Raw genomic sequence first — 17,091 nt, forward strand, 5'->3', positions numbered from 1 at the left:
AGTACATTTTTCAGTACTTCCTGATTAAAGATTGATATACTTGCCTGATCATTCATGAGAAACGTCTGCTTTCTATATTCTACATTGTATAGGCTACCAATAGGGGAAAATGTGTAAAGCAAGCTAATTCTGATTCTATAAAGTTTAAAACCAGTGGAATGCCTTGAAAACAAACCCATCTTTTAATGCAGGAAAATAATAATAAATAATAAATGTGAATAAATGTATGTCTGTCGCTATTTTTTCTTTTTCAAAAAATGTAATCTTCATTGAAATCAGTGAACTGGAATATAAGCTTTGGAATACTGTCTCAGATTTCTGTTCCTTTGAGTTATCTATAAGAAAAAAATCTGAAAATACTCCCCACGTGCCACCAAATAACACCATTTTAATCTCTATTTTTGAAAAGCTCCAACGACAGCAGGGGGGACACCCCCTCCTGACCTCCCCCTGTCACCACTTGCGCAGTCACTTGTGGTGCTTTCACACAGCATCTTCTCCTGTAAAAAAAATCCTACGGAGAACACTAGATATGACCAGAGCACTGGATACAGATCTGTACATCAGCCCCTATCACAGCAATGGAACCTCTTTCTGACACAGACCTGTACCAAAGGGTTTAATCAGGTTCTGTACAGGGCCTGTGGCAGCAGCAGCAATCCATTTTACTGTATAGATATTTAACTTTCCCAATTTTTTTTTTTGGGGGGGGGAGGTCACTCAAAATTTCTGTAGCAGAGAGGGGGAGGTACTCAAACACGTCATGGTTGGCAGGGGGGTTACTCGAAATTTTGGAGTTTCTAAAGCAATTCTTCTGACCCCTCCAGGCCGTAAATAATGACGGCTCCCTTACCGTTGTAAATATACACCATCGTCATCCATTTTTATGATGTATTTGAGACGGTTGTTGCAATAGAATAAATTCGCTGTTTTGATGTTTTTGATTGAGATTCTTTTATAAAACACTCCACAGTAGGTCATGCATCTTATATATCACAAATTGTATTTATCTTCGTTGCATGAAGCCATTTGTGATGCTCACCGTTATCAGCTACTTGGCATGATTCGTCGGTCTTCCTATCAGCAATAATTATAGCCTGTAAGGTGCATTTTTGATTTGACGGTAAAACGACCCCTACGGACTACAAATATTGCAGCTACACTAGTCTTCTTTGCATCCACTGTCCTGCCCCACGTCCCTGGTCCGGTCAGTTGAATGAACAATCGCGCTGCTTCTATGCTTTCACGGACTAATTATCCCCAAACATACGCATTGGTCACTGGACTTAACCCAGGTGAATGTGCCTGACATGATATTGACACTGACCTTGTGCCTAATTCCCGACATTTGTGCAAGCTAATAGGCACTATTTCGTATGAATTTGGTGACCATACTTTTGTGTTTCATATAGGGGAATTTGGGGAGTTCGAGATTACAAGAAAACAAACAAACACACAATATGCACCCCTCCAAAGTATATAGATTTGGGGCTGTAAAAACACACTGTCGATCAAACAAAGTTGTAAGAAGTAAGACATCTTGGTTAACATGGTTTATTTTCAAACTGAATCGATAAAAGTAGTTTCGTGCACGCAGTACACAGAGTACACCCGGGGCCGGGCAGCGACAGTGCACAAGTGGGCCTACCATTGCATAAATTTACTGTGCTAGGGGGTCCTAACGTGGTTCCTCCTGTGTTACCGGTGGGAAGCCATAAAACGCCGGTAACACACAGCCCTGACACGCAGAGCTGGCGCAGTGATGTGTGTCGAGGTGTCACATAACTGTGAAAAATAGGACTGGTACAGTGATGTGTGTTGATGTGTTGATTGACTTTGTAAAATAGGCTGGTACAGTGATGTGTGATAGGCTGGTACTGGGTTGTGGCAAATAATGCTGTGACAGTGAATGATATGAGAGATCCTAGTACTGAGATGTAAAGTAAATCCCTGTAACAGCCCATTATTCACTGCCATTCCACAGGAATATGCACATCAGTGGCACATGCCTGTGGATCACAGCTATGTCACTACAGTGTTTGTCAAAACACAACAACAGACAAAGTTTTCACAAACTAGTACAGGGTCTGTCACTCCACAGGGCTGTTACAGGACTTTTCACAACTGTGCACCATGTGTTTGAATGTCACAGGGCTGTGGGGTGGGGTTCTCCTGTGTAAATAGTAAGAAAGAATACCAAATGAAATACTTTAACAATCCAGACCTGTGTATTTTGCTATGGCTATCCTATACACTCAATAAGTTTTGATCTTTGAGGGCGTGATTCCATGATTCACACGGCCCCTGAGTCTTACGACTCTCTACCGAGCCGTGTGCAAGCAGGATTTCTCGCCAACCGTGCATACACGTCTTTATTTCTATTTAAGTCATTAATTTACTGAAGAGTAGTTGAATTTTACAGCGAACTTTTTGACACTCAGTAAGTCACGTAAGTGAAACACTACGTTTTTGTCTTATTGACCGTGGTTAATTTGGAAAAAATGTTCTTTTTTAATGAATGAACCTGCGAGTGACTATTTTGCATGCCACAATCGGAGCGACACATTTACAACAACCGGTAATACATGCCCCAGGTGCCACCAGCTATTGCTTATGTCGAAGATATACAGTCTGCACGAAGTTACAAGCGGTCTAAGGTCAACTGAGGACAAGGACTTGAACCGAAGTCGTTGTTCATCGAAGGCTTTTATCCTCGAGCACAGGATCAGAGAGTGAAAAGCGTCTTTTCGATTTGAGTTCTACGAACTGTAGCTTGAGTTTGTCTGAAGCTATAAACTGATGATATACATGATTGGAGCACAATATGGTTTTGAACCGACAGACTAATTCACTGGTGGTTTTTAGGAATTTACCGTTCCATTAAGCCAACAACTCCTGATGAAATAGGGAATTTCTTCGTCGCTACTTACGCTGTCTGATTAACCATAAAATTCCTGGCCAACATCTAGTACAGTAATTACATGTAATGCTATGATAGATAGAATGATACATGTTGTAAAATATGATGTTAAGGTAAGACGATTGAGGTGACAACAGATGACGTAACTGTATTTGTAGTGTGCCAAACTAAAATGAGTCTTCTGTATGCTGGGTATTTGAAACATAATTCACACGACATGTCAAGGATGTGAAATGTTGACCAGGATAAGGATCTTACAGTTGATAATGGCAACCAAACAATGCCCCGATTCAATCTATATTTACGAGAGTATTGCCAACCTTCCGGGTTTTTTTTATGTCCGAAACACAAATAAACGCACCCCGTGTTAAATTCCACTGCTCTCGCTAGTCAGGTAATAAGGTTCAAAAGTTCACCAGAGTTCATCATAGTTGATCCCGAATTAATCAATAATTTGGAATCAATGGCGAATTGCAAGGAAGAATGGGAAGGAGAGAAGGAATGACAGTTCAGTCTTAAAAAGATAATCTCAATATTTGATAATAAAGACTCCATATCACGCTCTTTCTCTTTTCCATTTCTTTGCGTCATTTGATGGCGTCAACATTTAACACGCTCACTTCAAATCGGCAAGCTACCTTTGACCTGAAATGAACGTTAGGGATCAAAAAAAGAAAGTCGAGTCTTGTTTATTTACTTTGTTGAATGCAGAACCGAGGTTTATAGCTTTTGAATGTTAGCATTGCCAAGAAGAGGCGTGTCAGTGTATTCTTCGTATGCTGTTGAAGTTGTTTATGTAAATTGTAAATTGTTGTCTAGGTAACATGGGTAAACACTACGATTTGAGGGTGTATTCACATCTCAGATGTAGGGAAACGCCATTGTAGGTGACATTTACACTCCTACAGTATTCTCCATACACGGCACTCCCAAGTCAACGTTTCGGTAAGTTTCATGTGAATTACATTAAAGAGTCGGTTTTTTGTTATGATCGGGAATTATGTTTTATTATCAGACCCTAATCAATATGTTGGAGACAGGTGACGAACATGTTGCGTCATGGGGTTAGATGTTAAAGTGAAAGCGCCAGTGAAGGACGGTTACGATACGCAAATCCACATAAAGGGGACAGAAAAGCATGTGCAGTTGGTTTTATCCTTCGTTTCACCTCAACTCAATGAATAATTTCCTGTTTTAGCCGACTAATTCACAACTTCATGTGGTGTTACACATTTTTACTGGCAGATCTTTCACTTCGTGTTGGAACCTAAATCGTCCACCATTTTGGGAAAAGTCGTCGATTTCCATAAATATGAGCTATTCAGACAAAAACGTATTTAACAAGAATCAAACATGAAGTGAGTTGACCTTGTGTCGATGATCTGAGTTAAAGAAAGCTGATTATTGGTACTGTAAAGGACTGTGTGAACGAGCCAATTATTTCCGTATTTGTGTTGACAAGTAGAGGTAATTATGTCTGAAGAACAAGTCATTTTTCATCGCCTAAAATCAATACATGATACGTGTTTCAAGATTAGCTAGTCTACATTACATCACTTTCAAAAATACTGCATATGTTAGGCCCTAAATCGTTAGAAACGAGGCAGAGAAACATCTTATTCATTTCAGTTTTTTGAAGCTTTTCAACAAAATTCACATGATGAAGTTTAAAACACAGCGAGGGGCGTGGGTTGCTGTTAAGTGGGGTACCGAGCACACGGCACACCATGATGCCAGCGTACACTAGTTTTTAACACGCAATACTCCCAGTAAGAATGATGTAAACTCTGTTTGCAAGAGAGTGGTCGATTTGTTGATGACAAAATCATTCGCAGGTATTGGTTTTTGTTGGCATGAAACCAATCTGTCAGATCTTGTATGGATGGGCGATACTTGGCCTATGTTTCATGTGAGAGTCATCCTTTTAAATTGTTTACGTAGTAGCACAAACAATAGGAATTTTGTGGGAAATGATCGAATAACCCGATTTCAATTTCAAATTTTGACCATGTTTGGAAGAGTTATAAATTACGTCAACATGAGATACTGGTCAAGAGAAATACTTTCTAAAGTACATGTCTAAAAGTGTTTCAAGCCTGATACCCTGTCCATTTTAGCGTGATCTGAATTGCGAGGAGAGTTTATCATATCTTCCAATCGCTGTCTCCAAATACCGCACAGTACAAGAGCTTCGAACCTACCTTATCTGTTACCAGAAGCCGTAGTCTTGTTGTAGAAAAAAGGAGAAGAAATGCACAAATTTAAACCTGAAACCTGAATATGGCATCTATCTTTTAGTGTACAACGTAAAAATTTTCTTTTTAAACACGCGATATCGGGTATGGGACCCGTCTAGGGAGGGAATGATACTGAGGCTGCGTTGTCTGCATTAAGAATTTTGAAGTTAAGGTTCTGTCACTAGGGTGATTATTTGAAGGTTGCGTGAAGCCGGCGACGAGGAAGTCGGCGAAGAAAAAAAGTTGAGGGAATGTGTTATAACTGTTTTGAAATTCCGTAAGGTGTATCTCCTCTATTTGTGTCGGATAGCTGCAGAATACGGATTCTTGTTCTCCTCTCAAATTATGTCGATGTACCCAGTGTTCTGCCTGTCACCACAGCCTGTACATGTGTAATGTTAATATAACCATGTTACATCTATGGTCCCTTTAATGGGCCAGTAGCTGGAACTTTTCATTTTTCAATATTTTTGCATTTAATATCAATAGGTTGAGATATACAGGGTTCAGCTTGTCAGCTCAGCCTGTTCTCGTGTCAACTGCATTATTTGTTGACAAGGGAATTCTAGTCCGGACTAGAATCCAAATGTAAACAATAACAGAACATTGTACATGTATAGATGTTGTGTAGACAAGCTAAATAAAAGGTGTTTAAACATATTTTTTGGTAGAATAAAAACAAAAATGGTGAAAAAATTACCAGAGTTTACAATTACAAGCCCTTTCGGATATAATGGACGACTTCAAAGTCTATAAGTATTGTCATTTCCTTGTATCTGCATTATGTTGTAGGGAGAAGTGAGGTGACAAAAATATGATGATAAAACTTGTTCCTTGGCAGCAAATAATTGTTATGAAGCTCAACAAATATTGCTTGCAAGTCACCGTTACTTAAAAGAGAGGAGGTACTTGTGATTTTCATTGGGAGCAGATTTTTATTCCACTGCTACGTGACAACACAAGTAGGCCAAACTTCAAGAATATATTATGAAGGATGTTGATTTTTCGAAAGAGTTGATAAAAATTCGCGATTATCAATTATATGCTCTGTTCTTACAGAAATAGATAATCATCCTTTGAGACAGGGGGCGTGTGAATCATGACATCCTTAAAGATCGAAACTTATTGAGTGTATAGGATAGTAGAACCATTTCAAACATCCAGATATCTGATATATATGTATATATATATATATATATATATATATATATATATATATATATATATATATACATATATATATATGTTCACATGGTGCTTCTATCAACAATACAACAAAATAAAAAATAAGGTGAACCCACCAAATTTATCACCCCCTCAGGCCGAAGAAAGTTACCAGTCATTATCTCTTTCAACGTGCTTCCATATACAAATTTGGCAAATAATTCACAAGTAGGAAAACTTGTCAAAGTTCTGATTTTGGCTACTCAAAATGACCGCTTGTTGCGACCCAGAGTTGACCTAGGTTCATCTAGAGGTGACCTAGACTTAGTCTAACTCTAAGTCATCTTATCTAAAACCGTGCTTTCTTATGCAAATCTGGCTGGGATACACTTCAGCTGGACAGTCACATAAACCAAGGGTGGTACCTAGACTTGCCTCCAGTCGCCTGGCTTTTCGCGGCATGGCAACAGTTATGTGGGCCAAAGCGTTCACCCCACGATCTACGCAACAGCCTACCACTTAGCGCGACAGTCTGCTGACGTTTATTCCCTCAATTTATTATCTTTTAATATTCATATGCTCACAGACTTGGACAAGCCTAGGTTGTACCAAATGTGGGAGCCTACCTCAGATGGACAAGTCATGTCCACTGTCTTCCAAATTAAAAACAACTTCATGCAAACACGAGTTCAACTTTATTTCTATTTAACTTAAATGGCACATTAATTTACTGTAGAGTAGTTGAATTTTACAGTATTTTTGACACTCAGTAAGTCACGTAATTTCAACGTTATGGTTTTTTGTCGTTTTTGTCTTATTGACAATCGTTATTTTGGAAAAAATGTTCTTTTTTAATGAATGAACCTGGAGTGACGATTTTGCGTGCCATAATTGGAGCTCCACATTTACAACAACCGGTAATACATGCCCCAGGTGCCATCAGCTATTGCTTATGTTGAAGCACCTGGGTGGGACGGTGAGTGGTTGAAGATATAGTCTGCACGAAGTTGCAAGCGGTTTAAGGTCAACTGAGGACAAGGACTTGACCCTAGGTCATGTGTACTTTGTTCATGAAGGCTTTTGTGCTCGAGCACAGAATCAAAGATTGAAAGTGAACGGCGTCCTTTCGATTTAAGTTCTACGAACTGTAGCTTGAGTTTGTCTCGAGCTATAAACTGATGAATGAACCTGTGAGTGACGATTTTGCATGCTGCACTTAGAGCTGGGTCAAAGTGAACAGCGTCCTTTCGATTTGAGTTCTACGAACTGTAGGTTGAGTTTGTCTGAAGCTATAAACTGATGATACACGTGATTGATACACCAATATGGTTATGAACCGACACAATTGAACTCACTTATCGTTTTATGAATTTACCGTTCCATTAAGCCAAGGACTCTCAATGAAATGTTACATGATAGATAGAATGATACGTGTTGTAAAATATGCTGTTAAGGTAGCACTACTAACGCCAAGTGTAAAGTGTCTAAATTATCTATATAAAATGTCAAAATTGAGTCCTTTATATGCTAGATATTTGAAATATAATTCACTCAACATGTCAAGGATGTGGAATATAGACCAGGACAAGGATCTTACAGTTGATAATAGCAACCAAGCAATGTCCTAAGTCAATCTATATTTACTACGACAAGATTGTCAACCTTTCGTTTTTTACGACCGAAATACAAATAAATGCACCCAATGTTAAATTCCACTGAACTCGCAAGTCAGATAATACCGTTCAAAAGTTCGCTAGATTCATCAGAGTTGATACCTAATTTATAAAATTTGGAATCAATTTAAAATTGCAAGGAACGATGGGAAGGAAGCACGGATGGACAGTTCAGTCTTAGAAAGATAATCTCAATATTTGATAATGATAGGCCCCAAATCACATTTTGTTCTATCCCTATCCTTTGTTGGCACAGCGTCATTTGATGACGTCAGTATTTAACACTCACTCACTCACAAAGGGCCTATGACCTGAAATAAACGTTAAGGACCAAAAAGAAAGCCGAGTCTCTTTACTTTGTTGAGAGCAGAAGCGAGGTTTATAGCTTTTGAATGTTAAGCTTAGCGTTGCCGAGAATTGGCGCGTCGGTGTATTCTCCGTATGCTGTTGTAATTGTTTATGTAAAATGTAACTGGTTGTCAAGGCAACACGAGTAAACATAGCGATTGGAGAGTGCATTCACATCACAGATGTAGGGAACACTCCATTGTAGGCGACATTTACACTCGTACAGAAACAGCATTTCGGTAAGTTTCACATGGATTACATCAAAAAGTCCGTGTTTTTGTTATGATAGGGATTTATGTTTTGTCATCAGACCCCGATCAATTTGTCGGAGACAGTTGACGATATTATGTTGCGTGTTAGACGTTTATAGTGAAAGTAAAGTGAAAGATTGGTTCAGAGGGATAGGCAAATCCAAAATGGTCACTTAAAAGTATTTGTTTGGTTTTATCCTTCGTTTTACCTTCCGCATGTGAACAATTTTCCTGTTTTAGCGGACTAATTCACAAAAATTCATTTAGCGTTACGCCCATTTTTATCCACAGCTCTTTCACTTCGTGTAGGAACGGCTTACATACATTCTATGTCCGGGTCCCTGGATCGGCCATCATTTTCAGAAATGGTCGTTGATTTCCACAAATATAAGCTATTCCGACAAAGGGCGTAGTTGAGAGAACTTGACATGACAAGCAGATGGAATTCGTACGCACGCAACAAATTCATAAAAGTCAATAGTAACCGTTTAATATATATGCACGATACGTGTTTCAAGAATTTTATCTACTTATTTTTACATTATTTTCAAAGATACAGCATATCTTAAATCTCTAGAAACAAGATAGACAAATATATAATTTATTTCAGTTTATGAAGCACTTTCCCACAAAATTGAAATGACCGCGTGTTTAAAAAATTGAGAGACGTGGGTCGCTCTCTTTCCGGGATACCGAGCACACAAAACATCAAGTTGCAGGCGTACACTGGTCTTTTAACACACAACACTCCCAATTGTCTTGATTGCCCAAAGTTTCCAAGCAACTTCCGTGATACCAGAATGATGTAAAGATTTTTGAAAGAGTTTATCTAACGGTGATACTTGGCCTATGTTTCATGTGACCGTCAGCTGTTTGATTCTTTTCCAAGTTTGACTTAGTAACAAAAACACTTAGATATACAAGATGGAAAATGATGGGAAACCCGATTTGAAAGGTAAATTTTGACCATGTTTGGAAGATACATATACTACGTCAACATTACAGTCATATTACAGCTCCCCATTTGTGGATTGCTTTACCATTTGAGATAAGGCTTGCTAATTCTTATAACAATTTTAGAAGTCAGTTAAAAACTTATCTTTTTAGATCATTTTATTCCTAGACACTTTTTAAAATTTTATCTCTTTGCATTTTATTGGTGTTTTCTCGTAATTTTTTTTTATAATTTACCTCTTTTTTAGTGTTGTGTAAAGCGCATTGAGATTTTAAAAATGTAATGCGCTCTATAAGAAATAAATATTATTATTATTATTTTATTATCGCGTTCTACGAGAGAAATGTTTACTTCAACCCCATGTCGACAATGTTTCAAGCCTGATTTACCCCGTCCACTTTTGCGAGATCCGAATTGCGAGGAGGGTTTATCATACTTTGCAATCGCTGTTAGCAAATATAACACAGATCCTTTAACCCCTGCTATCAGAAGCAGTACTATAGTCATGTTGTAGAAAAAGAATAGAGCTACACAAAGTTTGACCAGAAACCATAATTATAAAATCAATCTTTTTTGGAATCAATCTCTTATCTAGAGAAACGCAATATCAGATATGGGACCGTCTATGCTTATAGGGGTGGAACAAGAAACAAAAATGGCGAAACAATCCTAAGAGTCCTGTCAGATATAATAATGGAGGGCTTCATAACCCATAAGTATTTTCATTTCATTTCCTTCAATTGTATCTGCACATGTTGTAGGGAGAAGTGAGGTGACAAAAATATGATGAAAAAAACCTGTTCCAAAGTTACAATTATTTTTGATGACTCACTGCCAACAAATACATTTTAATGCAGCTCATCAAATTTTGCCTGCAAGTTCCACGGTTACTCAAAAGCGAGGAGGTGATTTCCAATCCTCTATGACAACATAAGTGGACCAAAGTGAAAAAACAAGCAGTTATGATGACAAATATCAATATTTTCAAACAGGAATAGAGCACGGTGGGGGTTAGCTAGTCTGGCAGAGACCCTGCGATTCGCGTTCTCCCCTCCCTGTTGGAACACGCGCGCCCTTCAGAGACGCGACGCGAATTCCAGGGCCTAGGTCTTGGACGTTCTTGCAAGCGACCGGTCGGATTTCTGCCTGATCCGGGTACTTTATAGAACTCTACACACCCGTTAATCAAAACAAAAATGACAAGTAGCATAGCCAAATAAAATGAAAAATGAAAAATAAAAACATACCACGTATATAGGTCTACCGGCTACTAGTATATATTCTCTCCGCCCAGTTAGATAGGTGTTTCTTTTGAGGTCAGTACCCTTATGAATATTCATACCCTTGCAAAAACGGACAGTCGCTGTGTCTGGCAGCGCGTGCTCACAGCTGCATAGCGTAGTCTTCGAATGCAGGCCCATCGTGGGCGCGCACAAAACAAGGCACAGCGACTGTGGAGAGTCCAGGGGTTAGCGTGCACCAGCCATAGGGTAGTGTCGTGGCTCCATTACACGTTATAGCTTCCCTCGATGTATTTTTCAGTTTTCTATGCTCCGTTTGCAAGATACGATTTCCTCTGCCACTGTAAATTCACATCGGAAGGCCTGGTGTGAAACTTAAGATCACAGCCTGTATGTGTACATAATGCCCGATGTCATTGTTGGTAGCTGAACTTTAGCATTTGTCCCAAGTAGAATTCGTTTGTGGTAAGAATACATCTTTTGGTACTTACACTCTACACTGTGAAGGCTACCTGAGGTTAATAGTTTATATTTCAATATGCTTTAGGGAGCTAATAAGAAGATGTAGGCCTACACGTATTCTATACGAAAAACACAAAAATGAAATACAGCTATTAATTCTTAAACAAATTGCAAACTCAGAGGAAAAGCTTAGGAAACTTGTTCACAGTTTCTTCAATCAAAACAAATATTCGAGGGCCAGTCAAATTTAGCAAGGGAACCTCTTTCTCACTTCCCGTTCAAGAGTGCCTACACGCTATAGCCATCGATATTGTATTTGGAAATTTAAAATTTAGCAAGTGTTACGTATAGTTGATAAAGAGATTGTTGAAATAGTGAGAGATTGAAACGTTCTATCTAATGCAGCGTTTTCAAAGTGGATCCGACAAGCTCAGCGGTCTCGGCACTGAATTATGTCTCCGCAAATTTCATGAACTGAATTGATTTGTTGTTCTTGCCTTTGCTAGTGCTACTTTCACTTTGTAAACTCTCCTTTGTTGGCTGTGACTGCTTCGCGCCAAAAAATAACTGTCAGTTGCCGTTTCATGAAATTAAGTAACCATTACAGATAATCACTAATAATGATATCTGTGACGAATTGAATGGTTCGATTTCTTGTAAAATTCTTTCAAGTAATAGATCTTATGATGTTACTTGCAGTAAAGCGAAGGCAGTCATGGCGATGCCCGGTGAACCGCCCGGCTACATGTCGGGGGATCCAGCCTTCATGAAAGCTCCAGTCGTCACACAACCGCAATCATCAACGGCACAGGTAACTTCAAACGTGACTGTAACACATCACTCATTTCAAAGATAATATTAGCTCCCAGTGCCATCAGACGCCATTAAGAAATAGTTACTCAGTCCAGCCGTATTGTTGAATTTAATTGAATTTGATATTTATTGCTCTGAACCGATGGATTTAACTGAAAAGAATACTTTAGCAGTGAATTTGCGTAATGATTTGTGAGTGATAATTTATAGCGACGAAAATGCTAGTTCCATTAAAAAACAATAACAAGGTTTTGGAGGGAAATATTCTTTGTCATGGCGAATCTTACAAATTGTTTATCAATATCAGGTTAATTTTATTCTTTAGATTTATATTGTGGTGCACAGTTCACCATAATATATTCGTCGATAGATATTGACTATACACGGAGTATGACGCGTGATGTACGATAGGAATATTTGAGTTTGACCTTAACATTAGTAAGTATGGCATACACGCTGTAATTAAAACTATTTTATGTGAGTCAGTATTTTGTGTTGATATAATTTCTATAGACCATTTTGCAAATCGATTGAAACATGGAAGGGAATTCAGCAAGGTGCACTTGTAATTTGTAACCACGCTATGGTTTATTTATCACATTCTTAACTGTCATATTTCCTTTGACCTTAGAATGTCGTCGTTGTGAACGCAGCCCCAGCCGTTCATATTATACCGCCTGGTCAGTGGACGACAGGACTGTGCGGATGCTTCGAAGATTGTGGAAGTTGTAAGTGTGGTGAGAGAGAGAGAGAGAGAGAGAGAGAGAGAGAGAGAGAGAGAGAGAGAGAGAGAGAGAATGAGTGAGATTGCGATTTTGTGCAGCTGTCTTTTGGTTGGTTTGAAAAGATCGTGAGTGATGGCCAGCATATCCGCTTTTCAAGTATAGACAAACTAAAATAAAATACAATTGAAGTTCAGGAGTATAGATGCCTACCTACATGAATCATGATGACACATTCCAAGCGTTGGTTGAGAGCGAAGACAACACGACAGTCTAAGTACATCATTTATAGTCACGTTACGAACACAGCGAGTAGATAACCAACAGTTATTTGAAAGAAAATGTGCCACAGAAGGCAAGGGGTAAAGTGACTACAAAGAACTTGTGAATGAATAGAGAGCGTGAGTGTCAGTGAAGCGGCAGAATTGTTGAAAGCAATCAAAGAGAAAGGACAATCTGAGGATAGACAGTGTATGAAGATTGAACAAAAACGAGCAGAGAGTAAATTGTAACCATTGTGTAAGACTCCACTTGTCAATAGCTTTAGTTCTTGCATGCCACTGCAAAGATATAAAAGTTGTTATTTGAATTCGAGTTGTGCTCAAATCTAATTTTAGTGCAGCAAAAGTCAAAAACAAGAATTACGTGTTTGACATACATCTGCTTAAGTATTTGACATTTTAAGTAGGTATATTCTGGTAGAATTTATCAGTCATTGCATTTCGGTAATCGACCTTCAAATTTCCTGCATTAAACTTCTCTATAATACATCGTAAGTTTCAAGTACTCTTCTAACATAAAAGTATTGTTTGAATTTAAATGTATTGGCGCGTTAACTTTCCTTTTTTGTTCAACCTGAGATTGGGTCTCTGAATGTATATCGGTGACCTTTGACCTCTTCATTTACAGGCTTGGCATCGTTCTGTTGTCATAACTTCTACCGATGTTACCTTGCCAACAAGCTTGATGAAAGTTGCTGCTATCCTATTTGTGTACCTGGGGCGGCCACCGACTTGATGGTTTTGAGGATGAAAATAAGAACGATGAATAACATCCCGGTAAGAAAAACAAAATATCCTTAGGAATTGTCCATTAGATCGCAGGAGGGGTCGCGGCATGTCGAAAAGCATTTTCTTTCGCTTTCGAAAATTTATTTTGTCGGGTTTTAAATTTCATGCACTTTTTTCTATAATTATCCACAGATTTCTTTTGGTAAAATTGGATATTAATGTTTTCTTTACAAGAGCATGCAACAGCTGTCAGTGTGCAGTATTAACAATCTCTGCGCTGCACATTTCCCCTCATTTTTGACCATTCCCTCCTCACATCTAATGGTAGACCCCTTACTTTTGTCGACTGAGCCTGGTAGTCTACAAAGTTCATAACGGTAAAATTTCGTATTACAGTAAAATATCTAAAGAGGCATTTTCTCATACAGTGACAATGCACATTAAACAGAAAGAGTCAGTGGAGTGTTGGTATTCCCAAACTCCGACTGCGATTAGGATTGTAGGTGGTAGATCATCCACTCGTGTATCCATACGCGAGTATACATTTCAGTTTAAAATACAAATGAGTGCTTTAGAAATAACTTCACTTTTGGCTAAAATACCCGTGCCAATGACGGTGCACATGCAAGAGGTAGACAAGGGTCTCTCCCCATAGAAACTTCTAGGCGGTTGCATGCAAGAGCTAGATAGGCCGACGTGTACATCATCATAAATTTCGCTGAGGTCAATGACAAAGTACACACGCAGTGGACATTTAACTGTAAAGGTGTGAATGGTATTACTTTCGTGGGCAAGTGGCGCGTTGAAGAGAGATCTAGGCAAAGATTGAAATACCTCAACATTACACATGAACATTATTTGATGTATAATGTTCATTCAACTATAAAGTAATCAATTTAAAATATTTTTCTCAAGAAATGTTGACAACCAGACACAGGTTGTTCACCAAGTGAGAACATTCAAAGGAGGCCACTGAGCGAATGAGGGAAGTGGCTGTTCTGGGGCGTTTAAACTTTCCAAATCTCTCACCGCTGTCAAAAGGTGAAAACTCTAACCACTGAAATAGGTGTGGCTGCATGTGTATGGTCAATATTTATCGTCGAAGAAGTCAATTCTTTTGACAGCGAAGTCTGTCAACGTGACAGGAAAGTCAATACTACCGATATATATCTGGTATAACATATATAGCTGGAACCCCATTGCATGCCTAACTGTTGGACTTCAATAGCGCCCTCGTTGATCAACAGTGTATTTCATTTCTGTGAAGCATAATTTTAAACAATGTAATCTTTCCTTTCCTACAGGGTAACGCCATGAATGACTGTTGTGCCGCCAGTTGCTGCCCATACTGTGTAGCTGCTCAGTTATCGCGAGAATGGGATAATACTATCGGCAGGAGACATTATTAGACGTTCGTGTTCCAAAATCGATGTCGGTGACACCGCCAACCCAAGTTACTAACCATTTTGTATCTCATCATTTGCAACTCTTTTCTTTCTCTAAGATAAAAGCGCATTTCAAGAAATTATGTTTAGTTTGTGAACTTTGAACAGTGAAGTGTCAAGTATGATATTGGCCTTTGAAAACTGTATTTATCCAGGAAAAGATAGTCCATCATGATTATTGATCCAAGTTACATATGAACAATGATAAGCGAGGCTGTTGCAGACTAAGCATCCTATGAATGAGTTTGTTCAGTTCATCTTGTATAGTCTTTTGCGTTTTAAAATGAGATAGCCCATGAATGTTTAGCTGTTCGACTGACTGACAAACAGCTCCATGTGTGAACGGTATGTATGTATGTATGTATGTATGTATGTATGTATGTATGTATGTATGTATGTATGTATGTATGTATGTATGTATGTATGTATGTATGTATGTATGTATGTATGTATGTATGTATGTGTGTGTGTGTGTGTGTATGTATGTATGTATGTATGTATGTATGTATGTATGTATAAATAAATGTATAAATGTGCATACATGCTTGCGTCTAGACACACATATGTACATATTTTCTATCCAAATATATCTGTGTATACATGTACCATTTAATTTACTATGTACCTGTTTTTACGCTTAGACTAAGTCTTTTTGTATTATATGAATCTCTGCGTACATTTGTGTAAAACTTGCATCATGAAGCAGGGAAACAGTTATTTAACACAAGCAGAGAACAAGGTAGTGGTGGAGGGATAGAGTTAAGGGGTCGTTTTTATTAGTATTCTACATTACAATATTGAAGAAGTTAAACTTTCCTCCCTGCTTCATATTTAATAGTGCAAGTACTGAGTCCACGATTATTGAATCATAATTCCCTGTTCTGGATAAACCATATACATGACATTACTCAATGCACCAGTATAAATGCCATTTACAACGTTGTCTTCCATTATAGGGGATATAGGCTATAGGCTAATGACTGATAACGTTTCAGCTCAATCTGAGCTATGGTGGAATTTTGGCACTTCTTTGTCTGATCAGCTCACTTTACAAACTAGGAAAGTGATTATTACCTTCACTACAGTTAATGTATTTCCAATTGTGTTTTGTTGTGTCTTTCTGTTTTGTGAAAGTAGAAATCCTTATCTATTGATTATGATTTCGAATTTTATTCTGAATGAACTAGTATATGTAATTTTAGTTTTCACTTTAAACGGTCACTAAAACTTTGCGCCAATTGTAAAGCCGTGCAGAAGTTACAGTAACAATTGCTATTCTGCAAGGCCTCGCTCTATTTAATACATGTGCAGTAGGCTATTCCTAGGCAGTTTTCATTAAAAGAAACTTAGGACGCTACTGAGTTAGCAAATAGACAATTTAATACCGTGTACTTGCCACCATACTATACACTATAGGAAGGAGCTCAACCAATGCCTGAATTCCCAACGGACAACTTCCTGGAGAATGCTTGTGTCGAGAACAGCTTGCCTGACGGATCGGCTGTAGTGCCAGGAATGTGCAATTGCACACCCCAGGGAGCTTACCAGTCATTGTATGAACCTACTGTTACATGTGGTGTCAGTGATGAGAAAGATCATAACGGCCTAACTGACCACAGGGGCCTCGATCTCCGATGATGATGATGATGATGATGATTAAATATTCAAAAAATGAAGAAAAATAAAAATATATTTGGACTAAGTAAATTTGTTGTTGTTTTTGTTGTTGGTATTGCTGTTGTTGGTAGCATTTGCAGAAAAGAACAAAGTATGCGCTGTAAAATTCAATACAGCCTAATTATGCACAAGGGGTGTCTCTTCATTTTCACACACTTTTTTTTCAATCGCCA

General features: G+C 38.4%; 1 protein-coding gene across 1 annotated transcript in view; it reads left to right on the forward strand.

Annotated features, from left to right (window-relative positions):
* LOC139144866 (placenta-specific gene 8 protein-like) overlaps positions 1–16,046 on the forward strand; it is a 52,645-nt gene extending 36,599 nt beyond the window's left edge. The window contains exons 2-5 of the mRNA XM_070715684.1: positions 11,951–12,062; positions 12,696–12,792; positions 13,696–13,844; positions 15,101–16,046. Coding sequence (XP_070571785.1) covers positions 11,967–12,062; positions 12,696–12,792; positions 13,696–13,844; positions 15,101–15,205 — 447 coding nt within the window. The 5' untranslated portion in view covers positions 11,951–11,966 and the 3' untranslated portion in view covers positions 15,206–16,046. The remainder of the gene's footprint in view (positions 1–11,950; positions 12,063–12,695; positions 12,793–13,695; positions 13,845–15,100) is intronic.
* The last annotated feature ends 1,045 nt before the right edge of the window (positions 16,047–17,091 follow it).

The sequence above is a fragment of the Ptychodera flava genome, chromosome 12 (assembly GCF_041260155.1).
Source record: "Ptychodera flava strain L36383 chromosome 12, AS_Pfla_20210202, whole genome shotgun sequence".
NCBI lineage: Eukaryota > Metazoa > Hemichordata > Enteropneusta > Ptychoderidae > Ptychodera > Ptychodera flava.